This window comes from Pteropus alecto, unplaced genomic scaffold (genome assembly GCF_000325575.1).
Source record: "Pteropus alecto unplaced genomic scaffold, ASM32557v1 scaffold10, whole genome shotgun sequence".
In the NCBI taxonomy this organism is placed as follows: Eukaryota; Metazoa; Chordata; class Mammalia; order Chiroptera; family Pteropodidae; genus Pteropus; species Pteropus alecto.
The window spans coordinates 6709015-6729280 of record NW_006431210.1 but is presented as its reverse complement, the minus strand read 5'-3'; the positions used below and the strand labels follow the sequence as shown (position 1 = coordinate 6729280).

Genomic DNA, 20266 nt, shown 5'->3' with positions numbered 1-20266 from the left:
AGCAGCTGTACCATTGACCTCTTTTGTATGAAAATGTTTCGTAGGATAAAATTTTCATTATACACTATGAAATGTGTCTGTCAGTTTTGTATCAGTCTTGTTGCTCTGAATATATCTGGTTGCTTCTACTGGCCTGCCTTGGGTCAGATTCAGATGGCATTTCCCGATAGGCTTTGACTTGGGTCATCAGTTATTTTGATCGTTTTAACTCTCAGAAGGAAACTCCCTCCGATTCCACAAAACCTACACAAACTGCCCAAGTGAAACTCTCTTCATTCTCTTCCCTCCTGTTTCTTGAGAAGAGTTAGCCTCAGACCTGAGCTCTGAATCCTGCCTTTAGAGAACCTCATTTCTTCCTGTCTTTAGACCCACCTAATCTTACTGGTTTCTGCCTAAGTATTTTAACACAAGCAGATCTCTTCCAGCTTGAAATTCCCTTCCCTTTGACCTCATCCACTGCTGCCCTATCTGGCTGCTCTTTTGAAAGTACACTTCTTGCCTGTGCTGTCTCTATTTCACTTCCCAATATGCAGTACTGTAATCTAGCTGACTACACTGAAATTGTTTTTGCCTATGTCACCAGCAACCTTCTTACAGCTCTAATTAAGTGTTTCAGTATGGTTCTTTCCTGACCCCTAAGCACCTAAGTAGCATTTAGTACTCTTTGATTACTTTCTCTTCGTAGAAATACTTTTTTCTTGGTCTACTCCCGCATGGACTGCTGCTCCTAATTGTCCTTTGCTGGTGTCTCCTTAAATCTTGGGGTTCCTCGGAGTTCTGCACAAGGCAGACTTTCCTCATTCTGGGTGATCTCACAGCCGACTGCCACATCTTTATCTCCACCTCAGACCTCTCCCCTGAGCTGCCAAGCCCACACACACTCATTTGCCTGATAGACAGCTCCACCTAACTCTTCCACAGACCGCCCATACACAGCATATTTAAAACTGAATTTATTCTCTCCCCGACACCCTCATCTCTTAAAAAGAAGGGGAAAAAAATCCCCTCTTATTTCTGCAGTGAGAGCACTTTAAAACTCACTTGCACTTAATTGAGTTGCTGAATCAACAGCCAGAGTAGTTAACTATTCCCCATTCAGTACAAAAAAAAAAGCATTTTGACCCACACCTGTTTTATCACGGACAGCCACGGCCAAGTAAACCCCTCTGGAGCTCTCTTCACTCCTACCTCTGCTGTCAGTTGACTTGTGTTATTCCAAGACTGGTTTATATTAATTAAACATTTCGTTAAATATTACACAGACTAAAATTGAGGGTGAAAAAGAATTGTTTCTGAGAAAACTAAATTGAATGCTTTGGAAAGATCAAAAAATAAGTTACTAAAGTTACTAAAACCAGGTGCTTATGGAATTAAGTAAGAGCAAGACAACTGTGAAAGACTAGTAAAACTAGTCCGGCTCTAGAAGGGTTCTGTATTCTGTCCAAGATCTTTTGCCACTTCAAATAACATAACATAAGTCTGGACGTGGTAGTCAGAAATGACGAAAGTGATTAATGCAGAAAACATGATGTGGAATTCCAGTCGGTAGGCTCAGACTCAAAGGCCTGCTTCAAATGACTGGTGAATAAGTGTGCATTTCTATACGAAGTTAAAATGCTTAAAATACATATGTCTTGTTTCCTACTCTGTTCAGATTCATCCTGTATGGTAAGGGCTTCCACCGAATCTTTCCCTGATTAGCCACTCTTCTCCATGACTACTGCTACCCACCCGGGGCACTCTTCTTTCCCCCTGATATTTCCTAAATCAGCTTCCCAACTGGATATCTGCCCCAAGTTTTGCCCTTCCTCCAGCCCTTTCTCTATATTGTAGCCAGTCGAGAACTACTAAAAGCATAAACCCGATCATGTCACCCTTTGCTTTAAAACCCTTAAAGTCCAGATTTCTTAAACTAGTTAAAGAGGACATTTAGATCTGGCCTCTGCTTACCTCTCTAGTCTCATTTAATCTTTTCCGTGCTGCCATCCCCTTTCACAAACTGAAAACTTCAGCCATGGTGACTCAAGTTGCTTCCACAGTTCATTCGTGGGTAGTAGGACGTATGGGTGTGCGTTGGAGTAGAAGGGTGCCATGCTCTCTTACCTCTAGGTCTTTATATGTACTCCTTCTCTGCCTAGAACTTCTTTCGCTTTCTTTAACCCTGACTCTACTATCTTTCAGATCTCAGCTTTCCTTCAGGAAGCCTTTCTTGACCCCCGGGTTGAATGCCTCTCTTGTGTGCTTTTATAACAACACCCTGTTCCCCCCCTATTCTATAGCGCATGGTAGTTATTAATTATTTGCATACCTATACTCCCTTCAAGGCAACCAGACTGTAAGTTCAGTGTTGATCAGCCATTTAGTAATCTTGTTTACCATAGTCTCCACCTTATAAGTATTTGAGTGAACAGATAGTGTTTTCTGACTACCGTAGGTTTCTCCGAAAAACACTTGGTAAAATCTTTTGTTTCTTTTGTAGGTGCTGTCTCTGCTGGCCTTTATCTGTGAAGAAGTTGTATCACAATGCACTTTGTGTGGAGGACTTTACTTTTTTGAATTTGTAAGTTGCAGTGCCTTTCTGCTGAGTCTCCTTATACTGATTGTGTACTGCACTCCAGTTTATGACAGAGTCGATGCCGTCAAAGTGAAGTCATCGGTAAGCATGAAAAAATATAATCCTTATAACAAGAATGTAGCTGTTTTGGACTCTGGTATAGTATTGTTATTCAAAGTAGTAACACTTTCCAAACTCAGTAATGTGATAAGAGTTGTTTCAATTCTGCCTTTAAGCAACTGTTTTCCCTGCCAAATGGAATGATAGAAGGAGAAAGTGAAATTAGAATGAAAGCAACAAATATAACCCATAGTTTACAATTACTGGTGGTTTAATCTAATTCACATTAGATATATTTTTTTAAAAACTGGGGTTTTATCACTTTTGATTTCTCAATTTGAGTGTCACTCATTGGTTCTACAGTTATTCATTGTGTACCTATTATATGCCAGTCATTATGCTAGACACGAGAGGTAAAAGTAATGAATTAATGTGCTGTATTTCTGGAGTTTATAAATAACAGCATGTAATTCTACCTATTTTGTTTTGATTTTATTATGAAAATAGTTGTCTATAAGTGAATTAAGAAGGCATTTATTAGAGATGCATAACTTTCTAAAGACTTAGTGTGCTGACCCTGAACTTTTATTTGAATAAAGTATGGATTTGTGAGATGACATGTGAGCTTATTCACATAGGTGCTGCATTTAAGGAAGAAAGAATTGAGTAATTGACTTTTTCAGTAGCATTCGAATTATCAGTAGTGGTTTGTGAAGAATTGTACATGTCAGAGTTGACATTAAAAGAATTCACATCTCTGAGGGAAAAGGTAAAAATTAGGATAAATCAGCTATGATAGAAGCATGTCTGTGACATTCTAGGGACAGAGGAAGGAAATAACCTGGTGTAGCATCATCTATCAACCAACCAAAAGTCAAATACATGTCACTTCAATTAGAAGAAAGAGAGGAGTTTATAAAAAGTGAAAAAAAAAAATTAGGATAAATTTTTAGCTATTAAGAACAAGAAATAATAGGATAAATACAAAGCAGTAAGATTATGTTTTTGTTTTTAATTAATGAAAGCAAGAATTGAGTCATTGATTATACACCTAAGATATTTATTTTTTTCTATGAACCTTTTTGTACTTCTTAAATTTTATGCTGCAGGAATCTATTACTTCCTTTTAAAATAATTATTTAAAATAAACCCAAAATAATTATTGGGTTTAAAACATTTTTAAAGTTGATACCAAACAGTTAAAAAGATCACTTTGAAAAACAGATCCATCAAATCTTTGATGAGCTCATATACGCAGTTCTTGGTAAGGCCAATATATGACCATTCTTTCATCTTACCTGATAATATCTGCTGTCCGTGTGCCAGGCACTGAATGTGCTATGATTTAGAGCTTATTTATGCGTTTAGAATCCTCACACCTCAATGCTGCATTTTTCTGTTGAGGAAACTTAGGTTCATGGTGGTTGAGTAACTTGTCCAAAGTTCTACAGCTAGGGTAAAAGTAAACAGATTTGACCCCAGGAAAGCCCTCACTCTGCGCATTCGGTCACGCAGCTTAAGCGAAATCTTAACTGGAACCAGTGCCCTAGCAACTCTCCATCCTGTCATGGCAGACGTCACCACAGGAGTCTCTCTATAACAATGACAGCAACAGAGCTCATTCATTTTATGAAATACATATTAAAAAGAGGATGCGGAGGGAATACCTTAGAATTTTTGTTTACTATAATCTTTGAAAGGTGTTCATGACCCTTTACAGATAAGTATGTGAAGATTTGAAGATTTGGACAAGGGAAAAGTTCACCAGTGTCTAAACTGATTGATTTGTAGTTTGAATGTGTAAATTGATGTTTGAAATATTAAGTTTTGAAACCATTTTTTGATTTCCTATCTCTCAACAGCAAAACAGTATCAGTATCCATAAGCATATTTTTAGTTTTTACTTTAATGCTGCATCAGTAGTTTTTAAGAACACTGATCTTTTTGGCAAGATTTTCCAGTTTAGCGTAAAGGTCTAACTATAAACAAAATGTGAAACATTTATTACATCAAACTTTATCATTGAAAAAGTTATTTTTGAGTAGATACCGATTTAAAAGTACTGGAAACAAAAGAAATAAATCAGTCATTTTATCCTTAAATGTTTTTTTGTGAATATTTTATTATATTTCTTTAGGGTCTTTTGTTTCTATTAATAAGTAATTTTTCAAATTTAAAATAGTTGTAATTAGAGACTCTATATTCTTCTTTTCACCTAACATTGTAAGTAAAGCTTTAATGTTTGTTTCAGTGATTTAAAAACCATTTTCACTGTGTACATTATTGTGTGTTGTACTCTCTGAATATCCCCTGTCCAAAGTGTGGATAGGGTTCCTTTACAGGGTATTAATTGAATGCCTGGCTTTTTGAAAAATTAGAAGTCAAAGTATATAAACTTGGGTTGTGTGAAGGAAAAGGTACAACACTAAAGTTTTTGAAAAGTAAAAAACTAAAATGTGTTTCCATCAACCTAACCATACTGTATTCCTTATGTGTTTTATGTATATTTATAGGATTTTTATATTACTGTGGGGATAGGACTTTTGTTTTTGTTGGCGTCCATCATTTTCGTTTCCACACATGACAGGACTTCAGCTGAATTTGCTGCAACTGTAAGTACCTCGTATTTTTATCCTTGCTTATTTTTGTTTCATTAGAAATATGGAATCTGGAAAGTACTTGACAAGTTATACAATATGGGAGAGTAGTTTGTCTTTTAACTTATTTTTTAGTGTAATTTTCTTTATTATTTGTTTATTTTTATTTTTTTACGCCTACAGCACCTGGTATTCCTAGATGGTCTCCCATTATTAGTGTAATTTTGAATAGAAGATCTAAAAGCGAATAATGATAGATTTAAATATCATGGCCTTGAAACCTAGAACCTGTCTTTAGAATTTGAGTTTTGTTCACAAAAACCTATTTACTCCACATATGAGCATGTTATTGCTAGAGAATTTCATAGAATTGACTTTATTATATTTCTCTACTTTTCTTTTCAACAAAAACATACCTACATGCCAGGTACTGTTCTAGGTGTAGAGAATACTCAGAAGAAATGATCTAAAAGTGGAGCCTAATAAATAGATAAGTAAACGTTTTTATCTGCAATCCTTGGGGAGGCAGATTTTTTTTTAGAATTCAGAATATTTTGGATTTTAGAAAGGTAATACTGTGCATCTAATTCATTACACAATACTTGCAGAGGGCCTGGGCAGCGTCCTGTATTCCAGAATATTACTATTTCTGAAGCATATGAATATTCACAGTAAAAGGGATAGTTCTGCCTCAGCTCAATTTTGAGCCAATAAATTATGAAAGCTGAGTTTTTTATAGCTTTTTTGGATTTCAGAATTTCAAATCAAGGGTCATAGACCTGAATTGGTACCAGTGTTGTGAATGTGAACTACTAACAACTGGATAACAAATTCTCTTGCAAGTCTGCTGGTTTTCAGTTGCTACTTTGTTCATGACAAAATTGCAGTTGTAATTAATTGTGTTGTCAGCTAATAGATCATTAAAACTACTTTTTATGCTAGAACAACTTGAAAGGAGTTCAAGAATTGCATGGCTGTAATATATCTACCCGTTCATGGTTTCTTAGCACTCATGTGTAAAAACAAAACATAAAAAGAAAATTAATGCTGAATTGCGACTCATTCTAGCAATGAGTAATATTTATCCATGGATACACGAACCAATTGAAGAGAAAAAGTTTCAGTAGAGTCTTATGATTAATTTCAGTTTATATACATATTTTTGTTGCAGAGGAGTATGAAAGGAGGATGAAAACATTTTTGAGTATACAAATATGTTACTATAAAATCCTGTGGAGAAAGTGAAATGGAAGTTGAGGAAAAGTTGAGATCAGAGAGGGGAAAAGCGTGGCATAAAATTCTTAGCTATTAAAGAAGAGCTTATTTATGTGTTTTAATTAGATGATATATTAGATTGTTACAGTATTTAGATTTCATTGAATATATTTAAGAGTGACCGGTAGTTTAAAAACTCATTTTTAATGTGCTTGGAAATTACCTTTTGCGTTATTTAAATTATGAAAAATTTTGTAGAATCAAACGAGGGAGTCCATTTTCCCCCCCAAAATTGTGAAATGTGTGCGCAAAAGAGCTGAAAGATTATATGGCATAGAGGGCCCTGTGTGGACTGGAGCTCTCTGAGGTGATCAAAGCTGGCTTCACAGACAATGTGACATCTGGTCACATTGACTCAGTTTGCCAGACCAGTAAGGGGTAGATGCCATCAGGGGAGAAGATACTTAGATTTTAGGAGTGGGATTAATAATTAAATGTAGGTTGGATGTGTTGGGAACACCAGGGCTAATTAATGAATTTGGAGCTCAGTTTGCTTTACAGTGAAATGAGGTAGAATGCATATCTTTAGGGTGGAGGGGCTGCGTGTAAAAGGTCAAGAGACTGCAGCAGACTAAAATAAAAAGTTAAAAATCATGGAGATGGAGTGTTGGAATTGGAAGGGATTTTAGCCGTTACCTACATCAGTTTTCACTTTTTACGGAGAACATCTTTGGTTCCCATTTCCTTAAGGGTTTTAGCTAGTGAAGAAGCTAAATTTGAACCGGATCTTCTGTCTCTTGAGAGAATTCTCAGAACGATTATGTGTTAGAAGAATGCAATGAGGAAGTGATTTAAGGAAGAGGAAGTAGGTGGTGGCGTCATATTGTTGTGTCATTAGAATGTGACAATTAACTGGAAAATATTTTTTTAGCTAATTTAACCTAAAGATATCGTCAAAATAGAATTTCTGTTTTGATATTAATCACTTTTTCCATTTTCACCTAGGCTCAGCTGCCTACTCAGATATGTTCCTTATCTCTTCCGTGGGTCAGTCCAGCTGGATTATTGCTAATAATCCTGTGTTTTATATCGTAGGATTTTGTTTTTCATCTATAACCTCAGTTTCATAGATTGGCACCCCACACATACACATGCACATATAAGACAGGACATTTGTATTTTGTGAGACTTTAACTAATAGCCATTATTCTGGAATTTTTTTTTCGGTAACTTTCCATCTTTTTGATGACCTTAAATTTTTTTTCCCCCACTAAAGTTAAGGATAATGTGTATAAGATAAAATTGATGAATTGTCTTGCTTGTGTGAAACTTCTCAAAGCCAAGTAGGAAATGTGAAATTATATTCCAGAATTCCTCATAACCTTTGCCCCTTTTTCTTCCTTAGGTGTTTGGATTTCTAGCAAGTATTATGTTCCTGTTGGACTTTCTCATTATGTTCTATGAAAAACGACAGGAGTCCCAGCTGAGAAAACCTGAGCCAACCACTAAAACAGAGAACGTCACCGAGCCACTTAATGCTTAAAGACTCTAGGGAGCAGGTGTTGTGTAAGGTAGCGACTGCGAGGTACCTGAGCCTCAGCAGAAGCTCTTGGTGCATTTTATGTAATTGTTAAACCTTGCACTTCTTGGGAAGAGCAAGGGGAGGGGCAGGAAGACAGTTTTATCAATATTGGACTGTGTATCAGTCACCACAAATTGGGTCAGAGAGTTTTTGTTTTTATAAGAGTTGAAACCTGTATCAGATGAAATTTCTTTTCTTTTTTTTTTTTGTTTATGTTTTTGGAAGTGAGAGCAATTGTTTTCTTTAAGCTTAATTGGTGACAAATTATTCTGTCATTGTTACTAAGCTTAGCTTTCAAATTTTGCTTTATAGCTGTATAAACAGCATGATTAAGTTCATTTAGAAATTGTTTCATTTTTAAGTTAATTTGCTAAGCTATAAGTTTTTTTTATGATTAGATAAAATTTATATTTAAATTCTTCAATATTTAAAATATTGGTGTAGATTTTTTCTTAAAAAATAATACCAACGCTTTATCTCACTCAGCCTTAAAATTATGCTGTAACATTTTAGAATAATATTAACTCTTTTATAACCTAATAGAAAATGTATAGATGTTGATATTTTATATGTAGAAAAGCAGCACCTTCAGCAACCCCATGTTTATACTGCACTTTGATTGTCGATATCAAGTAAAAAAAAAGATTTGTATATAACACATAGAAAAATGGAAGAAATTGATATCATGCCTAAGGACCAAAGATAAGAAAGATATTCTTTTGTGCAGTACAGTGAAATTATAAAAGCAGGCTTCAACCACCTTCCAAGTGTCTGACAAGATGAGTTCACACTGTGAGTTAGAAAATGGTTCATTCTCCTGTCGGCATATGATTATTTCTAGTGAAATTAAGACAACTCTCCAGGTCTTCGTTAGTGTTTTCTTTGGAGCCAGTCATCTTTTTAAAACCCCAGCCTTTGATTTTCACCTATTTGAGATGCTTCACTGTCAGGCAGAGGTGGGCCTCTGGCTCTGATTCTTTTTTGTTGGCAGTTGTCTTTCCAGAATCTTGGACCCTTTTAATTGCATAGTGTGTTAGCAGGATCTCTAGGATCTTTGTTCCCAAAGAGGCACTGCTCTAGTTTCTCTTTGGAGGGGACCTTCTTAAGAAAGAGAAAACTAGAGAATCCTGTCGAGGTTAATACTATGATGGTATAAGGGAGCAGTCAAACCATTGTCAAGAGATACTGCATAACCAGTTCTGATAATTTGGAAGAATCGTTGCTGGCAGGCTGCCTTAGAGCCAGCCAGACAAGGCACTTGGGATAGAACCTTTCTGATCAAGTGGTTCACAGAGTTGATCTTTCTTGTCCTCCTCCAAGATTTTTGACTCAGGACTGGTGTTACAGCGCTGAACCCATGCGTCAAGTCCGTCAGGACTTTGGTGGAGGTCTCCTGGGCTAGGCGGCCAGCTTTTCCATCAGAAAGAGTGGAATCATGTTTCCAATGAGACAGCTTAATGACCCCATCCTTTTTTAATGTCTCATCTGCCTTTTGTGGCTAATGCGGGTCTCAAAAATTGGTCATTATGGCCAAACATAGCTTCTACTCTGTCTCACTGACTCAGGACCTTATTCATTTGTGTCAGAGTCTGGATGCTAGTGCGAGTGGTGATATCACCACTACCTGCTTGGGAGATAATGACACTGATCACAGATGCTGTTTTTACTGGAAGTGCCATTCAGGAGAGGAGGAAGAGTCTGGGTCTTGGGTTCAAGAATAGAATATCATCTAGACCCAGCTGGGATTCACAGCAAACCATCTGGGCTACCTCAGCGCCTGTAGCATGCTTTGGGTCTGGTTGAGTTGATGGCCATGTCTTCAGCTGGCCTCTCACATATAGCTTGTTGGCATTGAGCTTAAGCTCTAGTTGTTCTGAGATTTCACTTCCTAGTGTTTCATTGGTGTAGAAGTGGGTCTCTTTGCTGACCACTCAGTCCTTTCCTTTTCAGAAAGATAATATATTCACTGGTATTTTTGGTCACTCTAGAACCTTTCTTCACACTATTTTTTATGGAGACCCATGACTGATTAGCCTCCCTCTTCTATTGTAGAAGGACTTCGGAGTAAAGAGACCATTGTGGTAAATAAAACGTTCAAGGAGAACCTGGGGCCAAAACTACTGTTATGTACAGAAAAAGGCAAACTCAATAAACTCAAATTTAAAATAATTTTTGTTAACATCTATAGTAAATTTAATGTTATATTTTATACAAATAAACTGTTTAGAGTGGTTCTTAAAAATTATAAGGGAAACAATACAAAAATATATAATTGCTATACTTAAATTATATTCTGTTTTGGGGACTGGGAAATGTATTTTTACATTGTTTATAGCCAATCGTTTTTGTATTTATCAGTTTAAATCCTGTGGGTCTTTTTTTATCTCTCTCAATGTCAAATTTTTTAGTCTTTAAATAAATCCATATTACTGTCCATGCCTTTGTAGTTGTTAACTTACTACAGAAGCGTGATATTTAGAAGCAAACTTTCTCCAGAGTTCTAGGAGGTGGTTCTGTAACCGTGGTGAGTACACCTCGACATTCAGAATGTATACAGAATCCTCGACTGTGGATCTACCCAGGTGTGGGGCATGGGCAGAAAAGAAACAAACCCAGTTCCTACCCACGGGCTGTCCCTCTTGTTGGCAAGTTGGAATATACTTTCAAACAATTTTAGGAAGCTATGGATGAAGAGTTATAAAGGAATGTTATGGACTAAACGACTTTCAATACTTGCAAAGAATCAAATTTGGACTCTCCGACACATTTCTCGATGCGGCCAGCAATGCTAAAAACAAAATCGGCAAATTCTTTTGGACTGTTCAATGATTGGGAAAATGTGAAGCAAAACTAGCGTGGTTCTGGTAAAACCACAACTATTTGTGTAGTTTGCAAAATTCCTGCCTCCAGCCTATAGAGAATAACAAGGTCTTTATAGTCATCAAGAACTCACTGGAATTTGTACATTCTTCAGAATTTTATGTTTTGTTTTGATAAAGAGCACTGTATCAATATGCAGTTAAGTGCAAGGAGCAGAAAACCTAATTAACTGGGTCTTAAACAATAAAGCAGATTTACTTCCCAGGAAGTACGACAGTTCCATGACTGGTAGATTCAGTGGCTTAGTGCTGTCCTCAGGGACCCAGGCTTTTCCCATGGTTTTCTGCCTCTCCACCTTCTGCTGTGAGTTTTGGTCCTCAGGATTGACCCTTCCGGTATAGCGAGATTGTGGCAGCATCTCCAGGCATCATCGTTTGCACGACAGCGTTTGAAGGCCAGAAGAGAGGAGCCTGTGTGTTCTCCTGTTTCTCTTTAAGCTGTTCCGTTTTCACAGAAGCCCCTTGGTGGACTTCACCTACTTGCTTACTAGAACTAGACATTACGTGTCCATTTCTAAATCACTTATTGATGTAGAGAATGGAATTACTCTAATTGGCAGGAAATAATCAAGATTCCTCCTCTTAGGCTGTCAACACCCTTTGAAGCAGCTAGCCTTCTGATACTGAACAAAATTGGTTCTGTTAGCTAGAGAAAGGGCCATTGGGTTGGGGACCAACAGTGTCTGTCATAAGCATATTAAGGGTTTGTGCCCCAGCTAGGAGAAATAAAACTCCCACTGTAAGACCTTTTTGTAGGTCTGACTACCCTCAAAACAATTTAAAATAGAAAAATTAACAGGTTTTTTTTAGACTAAGTTATAATTCTACAAGTAATGTGTATCATTAAAAATTGGTTTAATAAAAGGTGGGGAGTATTGTTCTTACCCTGATATTTTTGCATTTAGCTCCTTTTAATTTCAATTTTTAATTTTTAATTTTTAAAATATGTCAAGCAGTGGACAGAGGATAACACCTGTTGTAGACACCACTCAGCTTTAGTAGATCATAACATTTTGCCATATTTGCTTTAAGGGCTCTTGTTTTAAAAAGAAAATGAAGTTATACTTTTAAAGTACCACCACCTCTAATCTTACTCGCTTTCCTTTCCCGAAAGTGAACGCTATCTATAATTTGGTGGACATCTTTCTTGTCTGTTTTTTTGTCTGTATTATGTATATGTAGGTGCATCTGTAATCCGTGTTTCGCATGATAGTTGTGCTATATGCATCCTTTCATAGCTTGTTCTTTCAATCAGTATTTTGAAATGTATCTAATATATTAATTCTAGTTCATTCCTTTTAAGTATGATTTGGTATTCCATTGTATGACTATGCCACAATTTACTTCTCATTCCCCTGTTGACAGAAAAATTTTAATGTGATTTTGTTTTTGACTATATCAACGAGTGTCACAGGGAACAAACATACTTGAACATCTCTGCCCATGTGCCAGAGTTTATACGTTGGGTGTGTACTTAGAAATAAAATTATTGGGTCAGAGGGTATATGTGATTTCAACATAGCTAAATATTTCCAAGTGGGTCTCCAGAGCAGTAGAACCAGTTCATGTTCTCATCGGCAGTGTGGGAGAGTGCTCGTTTCTCCACTCTTGTCTTCTCCTTGATACTTCAACTTAACAGTTTTGCCGTTTGGTCTTTCGTTTTATTTTACATGTCCCATGTTCCTGGTGAGCCTGATCATCTTTTCATTTGCTCGTTGACCTTATAGGCATCCACCCATCTGTGAGTTGTTTGTTTATATTCTTTGCCTTTTTTTTTTCATATTGTTTTTCTCATCTGCAAGTTCTCAACATATTATGGATATTATCCTTTGTTAATATGTTTTGGAAATAACTTCTTGCAGTCTGTAATTTATATTTTAACTTTGCTTCTGTGGTTACCACAAGGTCAGAGATGTTTTCTGCTCTCTAAAATGTTTAAAGATTTGCATTTTGTATTTAGTACTTGATTCTGCTTTGATTTTTGTGTGAGTACCTTGTACCATTGGATTTATTGTTTCAGCATGTGACACCTTCTCTGATAGACAACATTGCCTGTGTCACTGATCAAGTTTATGTATATGCATGGGTCTGGTGCTGACTTTCTTAGCCTGTTTTTCTATACCTTTGCTAATATCACGAGCCTTGATAAAATCTTGGTATCTGGTAGGGCAAGTTCAAAATTGTTCTGTTCTATTCTTGACACTTTTTTTTTTTTACTTTAAAGACTTTTTAGAGCAGTTTTAGGTTTATAGTACAATTGGATGGAAGACACTTTTTACTATAAATTTTTTAAATTATTTTTTAATTTAGTTTCAAGTATACAGTACATTGGTTAGACATTTATGTGGTTTACAAACGATCCCCCTAATTGCTCTTTCTCTCCTCTGACCTAGCCATTACATTAACGTTAACTGCATTCTTTATGCCGTGCTCCCCATCCCTGTGACCATCTTCAACTTCTAATTTGTACTTCTTTAACCTTTCACTCCTTTCTCTCAGCCCCCCAACTCCCCAACCCTTTGGCCATCACCAGATTGTCCCCTATATTTGTGAGTTTGTTTTTGATTAGTTTGTTCTTTTTATTCCTTAGATTCTGCACATAAGTGAAATCATATAGTTTATCTTTCTCTGTCTGACTTAAATACCTTCTAGGTTCATGAAAGCAATATCTTTTTCCATCCCCTTCCTTTTCATATGTAGGGGTCTTGTTTTCTTATCCTTTCAGCCATTCAATCTTTTGGTTGGAGCACGTAATTCTTTTCCATTTAAGGTATTTATTGATAGGAATGTAGTTATTACCATTCTTTATTCCTGTTTTTGATACACGTTTTTTCTTCTTCAAAAAGTCCCTCCAATATTCCCTGTAATACTGGCTTGGCGGTGATAAATTCCTTTAGATTATTTTTGTCTGAGAAGCTCTTTATCTGTCCTTCATCTCTAAATGATAGCTTTGCTGAATAAATTATTCTTGGTTGTATATCCTGGGTCTTCATCCTGTCGAATATTTTTTGCCAAGTCCTTCTGCCCTGCATAGTTTCTTTTGAAAAATCAGCTGCCAGTCTTGTGGGTGCTAAAGAGCACAGGAGAGTTAAAATTCAACGAACAGATTAAATACTGCTTAAGGAAAAAATTAGTGTTTGAGGCTACCATCCAGAATACAGCAGAGAGAGATGCAGAAGTAGAAAGTATTAAAGAGAGGTTAAATGTTAGAGAGGATGAAATGAGACAATCCCATACCCACCTAATAGGGAAGCAAGATCCAGACAGGGAATAAGGAAAGCCACTTTCTAAGTAAAAAGCAAATGAGCATTTTCTAGAAATGAAAAAGTGAATCCTCACACTAAGGAAGCAAACCACATCCCTAGCAATGTCAGTACATGCAGACCAGGGAAAGGCCCTGAGACTGAAACTCTATCTCCGTAAATGGGTTAGAAGATGGCGATATGTTCAACATCATGGGAATTAATAGAGTAGTGGAAGGATATTTGGGACTGTTTGTTCATAATTATAATAGGAAAAGAGAGAGTTAACCTACCCTTGGCTTCCATGTGTTTTCTGAGTCAGACAAGTTCACACCTAACCAGTTGAGAGCTGTCATCTACCAGGGACGAGCCAGATTGTCCTCTTTTCTGACCTACTTGGTTATCATAGAAAGTGGCCAGAGGAGGGTGGCCGTAGACTACCTGGGACAGAGCGTCCAAGTTTATGTATCGACATTGATCTGAACAAAATGAACCATCCATCCATTCATTTGTTGAGGTCAAAGCAGGTGTAAAAACCCCTGAGTTCCTAGGAGCTCCAGTAAGCAGAGGAGATTGTCACCTTGTGCAACTTGTAAATAGATAAAGACAGAACAGGTGGCTCCATGGAAATCATCACTGAAGAGCTGGCAAGTCCATGCAGTTAGGACCTGTTCCTCCTTTGGCATCTCAATCCTTTATGGTTGTTCCATAATCATGATGGGTTTGAGCGCGGTCCATTGAACCGTAGTAGAGACAGTGGACACTTAGTTTGCTTTTTCCACGTTTGTCCAAACACTTTTCTCTAGAATGTAGTTCCTTTATATACCATTTATATAACATAACGATTGAGCCTAAAATAGTTATATGATTCCATGAGGAGTACAACCAATATATGGTGTGTCTTACTAGTCCAGTCCTGCGTGACCCAAAGACCTGACCATACAGCTCAGCTATTAGTGACAGCCATGAGCCTATGTACAGACACTATTCAGTAAATCTTGGGGTGGTGCACTCTGTGGCTAGAAGTCCCACATGTTCAGCCCGTAGCACGGGGTCCTCTGCTGTAGGCCACCAGCCATTTGCCATCACTGGATGACTGTAGCATTGCAGAGGACCCACTTGCCTTCGACATGGGTGGGCTCTTTTATTAGTGACTTTTGTCAGCTGGTCTATATTTCAGTGAGATCTTCACTAAACCAGCAGTTGATTAGAGAAGACACTTTCTGTCTAATGAGTGGGCAATCACCTGTCTGCGAAGATGATTAAAGGCTCAGGGGCTGGGTTTGACCCTTCATTCGAAGATCCATCTCACGATAGAACTTTCTAGATAAAGCTTGTTATGCCTATGAATTACAGGATGAGACTGTCTACTCGGAAACTGTTTCAATTCCGGCTCCAGTTGCCTCGCACAACAGGAGGAAGTACTACAACTCGAAAGCTCAGGCCCGGAAGAAGCAGAAGAGTTTTCATTTGCAGAGGCCCCAGTTAAGTGTGTTACGAGTCACGGACACCTGTAGTTCCCTGAGGTCTAAAGGAGACAGAGGCTCCTTCAGGGAGACAGAAGGGTGAGGCCTTTTTTACTGCTGCCTGAACTGCTTCCAAGATTATTTGTCATTGGGGCCGTCACTCAGATGCGGCCACACATCTGATGACTCGGGGTAGGGACTGTAGGAATATTCCCAAGTTTGGCATGCACTGTCTCCAATAGCCGATATGCAAAACAGCCAATTTTGGTGTGGGGCCGATTTTTTTTTTTTTTTTGTAGTTATTGGCTACTATAAAGTTTGTCCTTAATTAATTGTGAAATGTCTCTTTGAGCTATAACATAGTTCCCAAGGTGGTTACTGGGAAGGCAGGTCACTTGGATATTGTCCTCGTTCAGGGCCCATCTGTCTTTCCTCAGCTGCGCCTGGGTGGCATGTAGCACAGCAAAAGCAGTTTTCTCCGTGGAGCTATTATGAAAACCAACATGTCACATCATACCAGGTGTGTCCAAACCTCTGATGCTCTATCACTAGAGAATTCAGAGCAATGGAAGTGTCCCATATCTCGTGTTGGGTGAATGCCAACTGATCCCCATCCCCCTGCCCTGAAGGATCTAAAAAATAAAGTGTTAGCAACACCCCGGGCTGCCAACCAAGAACCAGGTATGATGGCAGCAACACAGTCATTCACTTTGATGCTATCAGCACTGTGGCAACAGAGGTGGGTGGCCATGTTCTTGTTTAAGCTTCCATAGTCCACAGTGAAGTTCCCAGCTTCCAGTGGCCTGACAGCTGTGTTCAACTAACATAGGAAGTTTTGAAAGTTTGCCTAGCACTCACACCTGGCTGCACAAAACTGTGTGAGAAGACCTTGTACTTTTTCTTCTCCCAGGAAGAGGCATTGTTTCAATTGTTATGCCTGGCAAGCTTCATGGGTAAACATCATCCTTGGCTCTGCGGCTGACTGACTCTTATACAAAGTGCAAAAGAGGGTCACAATGAATGTATACTGTGGGCAGGTTCTTGCAGAAGTGCAGCACACACAGTCCAGGCCAGAAAACAAACCTCCCTCTCCCCAAACCATAAAACCACAGCCAATATCTAGTAAGTGTAGGAATATTTGGGGCTTCCTTCTGGGCCGGGGTCTGGGCCGGGGTGAATCTAGAGACTCAATCCCTTACTTGATTCTTGTCCCTGCTTGTCCCACTGCTGTAATTCGTCCAGTCCAAGTGGTATCAGCTCAGACTTAAGTCTGCTCCACAGAAGCCATGAAATCCACCCCCGGTGTTTGCATCTGGCGTTCTGTGCACCCTTATGGCCCCCAGCTAGTCGGACGCTGCCTGTCCCTTCACCTCTATCAGTCTTCTGGCTTTCAGTTATAAAATATATGTGCCTGTGCATGATTTTTTTTCTGCACTACCTTTTTTCTGGCATTCAGTGGCTTCATTACCCAGGATTTTTATTTTGTAGAAAATACACCTCTTATTCAAATGACTTGCTCATCAGAGAGTTTTAGTGGATTTCTGCCACACCCACCCCTCTTCTTCTTACCGATCTTCTTCTCTTAAGGGCCCCAGTCATACACCAGTCCCCTGGGGCTGTGTATTTTTTTCTCTGGCCACTTCCACCAAAGCGGATGACGGGATGCACTGCCCATTGGGGGTATTTTTATACTTCCCTGCCATCTTCTGTGGCCATCTCTGAGAAAGGCTCTTCATTTGGCCACACGTTTTCAGCTTGTCCCCGCATATCTAGCAGAACCACCTGTATCAGGAGTGAAGCTGAGAAGCAGAGAGCAGAAACAATGGTGACGTATGGAGTTGGCCACCACTGGGCGATTGTTTGCTTGGTCCCATGGGACTGTCCTTGGAGAAGCTGTATAAAACCTATCTCAGGAAAATCTGTTCTGGGAGAAGATAAATGTATCCCTTGATTGCTGTATCCTATTAGCCAATATTACCCCTCAGGGCAAGGAACTCCCCTGCATGTGCAGGTTGCACACGTGTGGGTGCTGAGTGGATCCCATGGCAGTGTCCACACAAAAGCTCCAGTGTGACAGTTAAGATGAATCAGTGAAGGCGTGAAGCACAGCTACGTGATTACCCTGGAACAAAACGGCAGTGGCTCTGCAGTGGTAGCTGGATCAAGAGAGAGACAAGGCCAAGAAGATGTAAAGTGTTGCATAATGCGGCGGGGCGGGGGGTGGGGGGGCTGTTGTAGCAAAATTATGAGAAGTGGATAAAGTCCCAAAAGTTACAGCATGGTGTCCTTTTCATTTAATTATAAACTACCATACTTATGCACTTTTTAGGCGATATATATAGCTACAATAGAACTATATACTAAGAAAAGCAAAGATGTGGTGAAGGGAGATTCAGGAGGTTATCTTGGGAGAGGAGAAATGGGCAGGGGTGATGAGATGGGGAGGCTTGTTGTTATAATTAAAATTAGGTTATTGCCTAATTTCTAGCTTCATGCTGACTATTAAAAATAAGGAGGAAGGAGGCCATGCGTGCACCAATGATCAAAGTGTGAGAGTGACGTGAACTGAGGATTATGATTAATCTGTGCGCTTGAGGTCCAAATAAAATGTACAAATTGACGCGTCTATTCTGAACCCTGGATTCGGACGAACTCGGCTTTCCTGGGGCCTGCCCCGCGGCCGGGGACCAAGGGCGGCGCTGCTCCCCGCCAGCCACAAGAGGGCGCGCACTGCCAGGGGACGGAGCGCGGCGCGGGGTTCCTGCCCCCATCTGCGTTTTAGGGTTTTGTTTTCGCCAAAGGAAAGCTGCACCCAGCTGGGAGCAATGGCAACGCACAGGCAGGCGCGGCTGCTGGCAGGGCACCCCAGGGACTCCCCAGGGAGGGACCACGTCCGGCGCGCTGAACCAGGGTTTCGGGAGGAAGCAGCTGCCGGCTCTGCGAAGCCTCTTCGTGTCCTTGGCCTTGGCCCTGACTTCCTGTGGCCAACTCCCACCTTCCCCGAGGCCCAGCAGTCTCAAACTGGGGGCCCGCTGGCTGCATCTACCCCCGAAACAGGTTTTGTTTGGCGTGAAGTGTACCGTAAAATGATTTATTTGGCAACGTTTCAAAATCAGGAAATGTTTAGCTTAAAAAATCCAGATTTCCACTTCTCTCGGTCACTTTGGGCGACTGGCAATACTGGCAGCGCTTGCTGCCCCTCCACATGTAGTGCCCGCCCACGCCTGGCAAATGAGGTTTTTTAAATAGTTTTGGTCAGATTGACCTTGAGCATGACCATTATTCTGGCTCTTGTCACTATGCAGAACTGAGCAAATGTTATAGTACACTTTATGTACTATAACATTTCCTTTTTGCACAACTCTACGTGGAATTAGTCATGGTCTTTTTAAAAATTTGCATAATTTTCTATGTACATAGAAAATTACAATAAAACCCTAATGGTTGCTTCAATGTTCTTACAAAGTCCAGAAGCGCCCCGTATTCTCACAGTGTCCTTCATGAGGAAGCCCCACTGGTGTCCGGCCTGGGCCAGTCGCCCCTTCCATCCACCTGGTGCCCAGAGGCCAATGTAGCTGCTCCCTTCATCTCCCTTCATCAAAGGTAGGGGTTTCCTAGCTTTTTTCTAAGCAGAGAAATCCCCCTTTTCAATCTAAATCATACATGGAACGCCATTATGTTAAACGGGAAATATGATGATATAAGTGATCAACTTGCATTTATAACGCTTATTATAAAGTCAGTCCATGAGAATGATGGGATTCATTTGAAAAGCCCACAGTCTGGAGTCAGGAGATACTTGGGGCTGTAGCCTCCCCTTCGGATTGATCCCACTGCTTTGTCTGGCTCGTGGAAGACCCAGAAGTCCTGGCTGGCCAGGAGGTAGTGGCAGGTGTTTTAGCAGCTTGCCTCACACTCTTGGTGTCCTCAGCAAGAGGCCACAGGCCAGCATTCCCTGACGGCTGCACAAGGTGAGGGAGCCTGTGCGTGTTTGCGGTGTCAGCATTCGCTGTCGGTGGCAGGACTGTAGGCATTTTAAGGTGTTAATATATGCTTTGCATATAAATATCTGCGAGCCCCCCAAAGCACCTCTGAGAGATCACAGGATGCAGCTGAGAAACCACCACACAGGAAGTGGTGGTTGCTGAGAAGCTGGCCCCTAAGACCTGCTGTGTATCTGGCAACAGAAGTTTGCTTTTCATGTTAGGGGAAGAGGCTGGGAGGTGGCAGCACAGTGGGTGGGCCAGCTCTGGGTCACTTCGGAAACCTGGTTAGAGGGCTTGGCTGAGGGCTGAGCATATAAACATGTCTGGAAAAGAAGCTTCCAGCCCATGGCTGCAGCACAAGGGGTGCATCAGGCCAGGACCTCCCTCAAGAGGAGGCACTTGTTTTTTCCTCTGGGCCCATCTGCAGACACCAGGGCCAAATGCCCCTGGAGGCAAGCCAGTTGGCACAGGCCGGCTCTGTTCCTGCTCCATCCCAGAGGCCCTGGGTCATACCCAGACCTAAACTCATATCCCAGCTCTGCCACTAACCTCACTTCCACTTGGCCACCTCCTCGAGTCTCCCAGCTCCACTGCCAGTACGTCCAGAGCAGGTGTGCTTCCTCACAGGGCCCTCAGGTACAGGGGCAGTTTTGTCGCTACCCCACTAGAGAGAGAACCACAGCAA

At 40.0% G+C, this 20266-nt stretch overlaps 1 protein-coding gene across 1 annotated transcript in view; it reads left to right on the top strand.

Annotated features, from left to right (window-relative positions):
- The window catches only part of CMTM6 (CKLF like MARVEL transmembrane domain containing 6), a 16435-nt gene extending 5991 nt beyond the window's left edge, over positions 1 to 10444 (top strand). The window contains exons 2-4 of the mRNA XM_006905720.3: positions 2480 to 2656; positions 5128 to 5226; positions 7832 to 10444. Of these exons, the coding sequence (XP_006905782.1) occupies positions 2480 to 2656; positions 5128 to 5226; positions 7832 to 7969 (414 nt within the window). The 3' untranslated portion in view covers positions 7970 to 10444. The remainder of the gene's footprint in view (positions 1 to 2479; positions 2657 to 5127; positions 5227 to 7831) is intronic.
- Positions 10445 to 20266: the final 9822 nt, after the last annotated feature.